General features: G+C 44.3%; 1 protein-coding gene across 1 annotated transcript in view; it reads left to right on the top strand.

Moving 5' to 3' along the window:
• The first annotated feature begins 2,975 nt into the window (after positions 1-2,975).
• Positions 2,976-6,862, top strand: part of Mtmr6 (myotubularin related protein 6) — a 49,797-nt gene continuing 45,910 nt past the window's right edge. The window contains exon 1 of the mRNA XM_005355407.3: positions 2,976-3,116. Coding sequence (XP_005355464.1) covers positions 3,093-3,116 — 24 coding nt within the window. The 5' untranslated portion in view covers positions 2,976-3,092. The remainder of the gene's footprint in view (positions 3,117-6,862) is intronic.

Raw genomic sequence — 6,862 nt, 5'->3', positions numbered from 1 at the left:
CAGGGTCAGTTTTAATGGGTGTCTATCCTAACGTTTGAATGAATGCACTGCAGTTATGAGGAAATGAGGAATTTGTTTCAAATAAAACTACAGTGTCTTATTTCTTTGAAGTAAATCCTAGGGGTAGTAGAATTGCTTCTCAAACTGAAATGCAAGTGTTTTGGACCAACTGTCTGGGTCCTTAAAATTGATCTGTGCAGACAGATTTTTCTCTGGGCGGCCAACTCACAAAAAGACATGGAGACTTATTAATTATGAAAGCTTGGCCTATGACTTAGGCTTGTCCTGTTAGTTCTTATAACTTAAATTAACCCATTTATATTAATTTACATTTTGCCTCATGTCTTTTTACCTCCTTTGCATTTCCTGTTTCCATGTCCTCTGGCAGCTCTCTTCTGCCTAACCTCCTGCCCTTTTGACCATTCAGCTCTTTATATTAAATCAATCATAAGGTGCCTTGGCAAAGACACATCTTCACAGTGTACAAAAAGGTTATTTCACCACAGACCTGTGCAGAAATCTTGGAGTGAGCAGGAGCAAGCTGGTCTTCTGACAGCCTGGGTAGCCCTCAGCGTCTGATAGCTGAGGACAACTTGGTGAAAGCCTACAGGCAGGTTCCACTAAGAGTTAAGTTTCCATGCAGGCTTCAGGTACTGGCATGCAAAGCTGTGTAATTGTCACAGTTCTGGGATGAGCCTAGGAGTAGGGCCCCTTAGCCCCAAAGCCACAGAGAAACCCTGTCTCAAAAAAAAAATGTTATACATTTATGTATGCCGGTGTTTTGCCTGCATGTATGTGTGTACCCCACATGCCTGTGAGGGTCAGAAGAGGGTATTAGATCCCTAGGAACTGGAGTGAGAGATGGTTGTGAGCTGCCCTGTGGGTGCTGGGAATCGAACCAGGGTCCTCTGGAAGAGCAACCAGTTCTCTTAATTGCTGAGCTACCTTTCCGGCCCCATTTAATTTATTTTTAACTGTTTGAGGAACTCTTTCTCTGGGGAGACATAAACAAATGTCTGCCTCTTTTTTACAGGACACCACCAACAAACCCGAGTGTGATCCCACCAAAGTCTAACCTGACAAACCAGTGAGCGAATTACTTATAGAGCATGGGCGACCCCAATGCTGCTTCTCATGTTCCCAGCAGCTCTCGCCTCCTACTTTCCCAGATGCACAGATGAAGTCCCTCTGTCAGTGAACCTTCACACACTACAATTCCAGCATGTCTGGAGACTTGAGACCATGTGCAATTGGGGCAGAAACATACTGCAAATGACAATGGGAAGTACTGGAGGGACTGGCTGGAGTCTCGCGGGCCCATGACCCTCCTCGCTCCTTCCTCCATTGAGGGCTTGTCAACAGGCCTGAGCGTGCAAGCATCACAGCTGCCCTGATGAAGATGTTAGCTCTTAAGCCTGGAGGATGCCGCCCGCAGCAGCGCTGACTTATTGCACTATCAATGTCCACATAACAAACAATGCATTTTAAAGGGAGATGACAATGACGATGGTGAAATGAAGAACGGGAAAGGAGAAGAAAAGATAACGCTGAATTCAGCATCTGGACATTTGCCCAATGATGTGCTAGCGACTTTTAAAAAGGGATTTAAAAAAAAGTCTGCATAGAAAATGGCAGTGTTAACGGCACGGGGCGGGTGCAAATCAGACATTTGCTGAACATATTTTTGTTTGTTCTTTACAGTCTCACTGTGTGGGTTAGGGTGGCCTGAGACTTAAAGAGAATCACCTGCCTCTGCCTTTGGAGCGCTGGGATTAAAGGCATGCCCCAATACACCGGAGCATAAATTGTTTCTTAAAACAATTCTTTTGGATACATTTGTTGTAACTACTTATTAAGGACTAAAAGAGAGATGGGTATGTTTTTCTAACACAGCTCAAACAAAAGATACACTAATTTGACAGTACTAAAGAACGATAACAGGAAAATATGATAGTTTTTGCTTTCTGTAGTTAAATCACTGTTTCTGTAAGAGCAGAACATTTTGTATAAACGGTGAAAACACTTCAGTTCCTAATATATAGAGATGAAATCTGAGCAGGGGCACTGCACCCGTGGTTACTGGCATGAACGAAGTCCACAAAGAGAAGTAATGCCAGAAACAGTTGTATCCTTCGAATTGACTGCATATTTGGTTTTTAATTAAGTTTTGGTTAGCTAACCCCCACCCATGCACAGTTTTTTTGTTTTGTTATGTTTTTTTGAGACAGGGTTTCTCTGTGTTGCTTTGGCACAGTTTTAAAAGCATTGGTTTAATTGAAGAGTCTTTTGCAGAAGGCAGCCAGAGGAGCAAGGGTCTGCAACTATTAGGAAGTTAAACTGTTTATCCCCAGCTACCTTTGCTTATTTACGGGAAAACAAAACATCAGGAAAGTTTCCAATACAAACTTCACTGATAAACCATCTCTCCAGCCCTGAAAAAAAAATGCCTTTCAAAAAAAAAAAAAAGGCATTCATGTAGCATCTTAAGTCAAAGCACAGACGTGCCTACAAACCTCTAAGCGTTATATCCTAACTCTTGGCAACAGAGATCAAATAAAATGTACTCAGATTTAATACTAATAACCATAATAGATTTTAATAGTTCATTACACCAGCCCAGTGCCCCGTGGGTTTCTAAATGTGATTTAAACTGGCATGGTAATGAAGTTCAGAAACACCCAGTCTCTCCCTCACTGGCCAATTCATTTCGGACTGATCTTCAAACCTAGAAATGTCTTCTAGCCCCTTAGGGACCCAGCTTTGTTGGTCTTTGACTGGCTGAACAAGGATCGGCCTTGGCAATGTCAGTCCTCCACCAGGGAGGGCGCTGTATAATCTGCCACTGTGCGACCCTGCCAGCGCCCATCTCGGTTGGAGACGCTCTGCTCGCAGCCAGGATTCCCTCGGTGGTTGGGATTTGCGGAAGTGTTTCTAGGCGACAGCGCTCGCGGACGACGCCTGCGCAGTGGTCGCCGCCCGCGGGCTGGCTGACGCTGGCGGGTTGAGGGAGTTCCTGCCGGTGGCTGTCACCGCCCCGTTTCTCTCCCGATGGTGCGCTCCTGAAGCCAGCTGCCTGCGGGCGTCGCCCCGTGATGGAGCACATCCGGACGACCAAGGTAGCCTGCGGAGATCCTCGCGGCCGCCGGGGTCCATCCGGCGGAGGCGGGCGGGCAGTTTAGCGTGCGGGGCCTCAGCTGCGGGCCGGCAGTTTGGGGGTGCGGAGGCCGTGAGGACGGCGCAGGCGCCTTGGCGGAGGTGCTTGGGGAGTCGACGGACGGTGGCAGCCCAGGGAGCTCCACTCTCTTGGGCAAGATCGGGGCTGCTTTTTACTTTGGGGTTTTGGCCGATCGCCGACTGGCTCGTCCCAGGCCGGGTGGCTCCTGCATCATGTGCCTGATGAACTGGCCATACTCTAGCTTACGTACCTCGCCCGCTCATTCGGGGTGCTAATGTTAGAGCATCCGAGCCCGCTCACTTTTCCAGTCCGCCAGTCACTTAGATCTGGTACTTCTGTGCTTCCAACTTTAGGCATTGTCCTAAGTGTCGGGAGCCAGCTTGACAGCAGTTATGCAGAAGGGGAAAGGCTATGTCATATTGTAAAAGGTCCATGGAATTTCCCCATAACTGAGCTTGTCAAGTCCGTGCTTCATTTTTCTGTGTGAAAGGAATTTAGAGAATGAACGATTTTTTAAAAATGATTTTTGTTTTAAGTTTGAAAGCTGAAATGACACCGGACTGTTACCAACAATGTGTTAGCCAAACTCCAGCTTCATAAGGGACCAAAGCAGAAACGGAGATCAATAGGTTTGAATATCATTTTAAGATGGGAAAATTAGCTCTCCTGGCTTTGCCAAAGCCATAGCAGTCACTTGCTACCTGTCCTAAAGGTCTTAAGGTTACCGGTCATTTGGGAACAAGTTGAATTATCTTCACTGTTCTGCAAAACATTTCACAGCTCTCTATGTTGTGGATAACATAACACGGACTCTTGTTAGGACTTATTTTGGAGTTTGCCTAACCAGTTTGTAGTAAAATTGGAAATGCTGAAAATTCAATCCTTTCCAAGACTTTTTTTTTCTTTAAGGAGAAGGAAAATAAAATAATTGGAGAGGGTAAGATGCTGACATTTAAAATTTGAAACGGAAAGGTGATTAGATACCCAGTAGAAGGAGCTAAGGTAGGGAAGGGAACAGTGAGCATAAGAACTAGTTTTTGTACAGGTCACAGGGCTCTAGCAGCTGTTGGCGCAGAAACTGCCTTCTACTCTTTGAACCTCATTGCAGCTCTCATTTGCTTGCTGCTATGAATCACACACACACACACACACACACACACACACACACACACACAGTGAAAGCACACTGAATCCACTGAGCAGAACACGCCCTATCCCTAAGTGAATGGCGAGAGTCAACACTGGTGAAAAAATCTCGATGATTCGCTTTATTATTTAAGAAATGGCCTCCTTCAGTTTATGATTGATAAATATCTCTGGCTTTGGGGTGTGTGTGTGTGTGTAACTGGAGCTTTTATGATCTTGAAGACTGTTCTTGATTAAGCCCGACTTTTCATGGCTGGCCCATGCTGGCGTTAGGTAGGCTGCTTTTGCTGGTGTTTGGATAAGGGTCCTTTAAGGTCTTTTTAAAAGTTAAGAGCTTTTCGGCTGGTTTCCTACTGAAGTTGCTTCTCAGGGGAGCTCCTTTGTTACTATGTGTGATTGTTTTGGCATCCAGTCACTTCTCTGGAATAATCTTAAGTGGGTGTATGTGGACTACAGTGGAACAGAGGTTTGCTAGGTACTAGTGTGTACACACTTGACTGACACTAGGCAGACCACAGCAAGATCAACACGAACCTCGCCATGTAGCCTGATACTGTGTATATATCATATAGACCGTACCATTACCGTAAGTCCTTGTTTGGAAAAAGAGGATATTCTTACACGATTGCTTTAAACATAGCCAACATTTTTGTTTTTGTTATGTGTACTTTTCATCTAGACATATTTAATTTGCTACAAAAAAAATTGTATTTCAAAGCCGGAAATAGATTGCTGTTTTCAACTCTGCTGCGTAGTTTAGTTAGCATGGTCTGAAATTGTTTGTAGAGCCCTCAAGATGGCTCAGATGGGAAAAGGCGCCTGCCCCCAAACCTGATAACCTGAACTGGTTCTCCAGAACCCACGTGTTGGAAGGAAAGAACCGATGTCTGAAAGTGGCCCATTGACCTCCACATATGGCCTGTGCTTGCCCATCCTGCCCCACCCCAAGGAAAAGTAATAAACATTTTTAATTGGCTATAATGCTGTATGACTGTTTAGTGATGTTTTATGTTGTTTAACAGCTGTTTTGAAAAGTTATAGTTACCTTTTGTTGGTAATTATATCAGTGGACACAGTTATATAATATTGTCATAATTCCCCAATGTTGACATTTCACAATTATGTTAATTCATTAGATATTAGACTATGGTGGTTCCTTTTAATTATCAACATGCCACAGTATAGAATCACTTGGGGAGGGAGGCCCAATGAGGGACTGCCTGGATCATGTTGGCCTGGGAACACGCATATCCCAATGAGGGACTGCCTGGATCGCGTTGGCTTGAGAACATGAGGGACTGCCTAGATCATGTTGGCTTGAGAACATGCTTGTGAGGGGTTTTGTTTTTTCCTAATTGATTTTTTTTTTCTTAATTGGGTTAGGGTAGAGGTCCATCCTGATGTGGGTAGCAGCATTTTGTGGTCTGGGTTCTGAATGTATAAAGTAGAGAAAGTAAGGGGACAGCTTTCGTGCATTTATTTTCTCTCTGCTCTTGACTCTCAAGCCCCTGCTCCTTTGACTTCCCGACAATGGTGGGTTGTGGGTTGTGACCTGCAATTTTAAGTCAAGTCAACCCTTGCTTTATGTCAGAGTATTTTATCACAGTGACAGAAATGGAACTAGGACAGTGACTGATTTAAGAATGGACGCTGGCAGTGGTTTTAGAGTCTCCATTTGTAGGGAAGGAAGACATTGGTGAGTTTGGACGACCTGCCAGGTTAGCCACATACAGTACGGCGGTCAGAGTTTAAACTGATGTCTCATTTCAAAAGCTAGGTGTGCTTTTCCCAGAATGAATAGTTTTAATAAAATTGTTAAATTAGTATTCACTTAGGAAATAATGGCTAAAAGGATTTCCTTTTTAAATTTATAATAAGTAATAGTTTATATTCTTGTTTTTTCATCATTTAGAGTTATTATTTGCTTTGTGGTCTGCTTTAGAGATTAGTTTTTTTAGCTGAGTACTAATTAAATAATTTACTAGCTCCAAAATTCAGTGTTAAGTATGTTGCCCTATTTTCGTCACATTTGCCTCGAAACAGTGTCTCTCACTGAACTAGAAGCTCAACCTTTCAGACAGGCTGGCTGAGCTCCTTTGGTCTCCTGTCTGGCTCCCCCAAGGCTGGGGCCACAGTCACGCATGACCATTCTGGAAATTCAAACTGATGTGGGATGTCCTGTATATGTGTTGCTTTTATTGGTTGATGAATAAAGCTGTTTTAGCCAATGGCTTAGCAGAGCAAGGCCAGGCAGGAAATCTGAGCAGAGATGTAGAGAAAGAGTAGGCGGAATCAGGGAGACATCATGTAGCTGCTGAAGGAGTCAGACACTGGACTCTTAACAATAAGCCATAGCCTCGTGCCGATACACACAGGTAAAGAGAAATGGGTTAATTTAAGATGTAAGAGTTACCAAGGCCAGCTGGATTGTGACTGGAAAAGCAGGGGATAAACCCGGACTCTCTGAATATGGTGGACAATGAGGGTTGCTGAGAAGCCAAGGACAATGGCACTGGGTTTTGATCCTACTTCTTGTTCTGG

This window comes from Microtus ochrogaster, chromosome 17, assembly GCF_000317375.1.
Source record: "Microtus ochrogaster isolate Prairie Vole_2 chromosome 17, MicOch1.0, whole genome shotgun sequence".
NCBI classification, from domain to species: domain Eukaryota; kingdom Metazoa; phylum Chordata; class Mammalia; order Rodentia; family Cricetidae; genus Microtus; species Microtus ochrogaster.
This window is presented reverse-complemented; position numbering and strand designations above follow the sequence as displayed.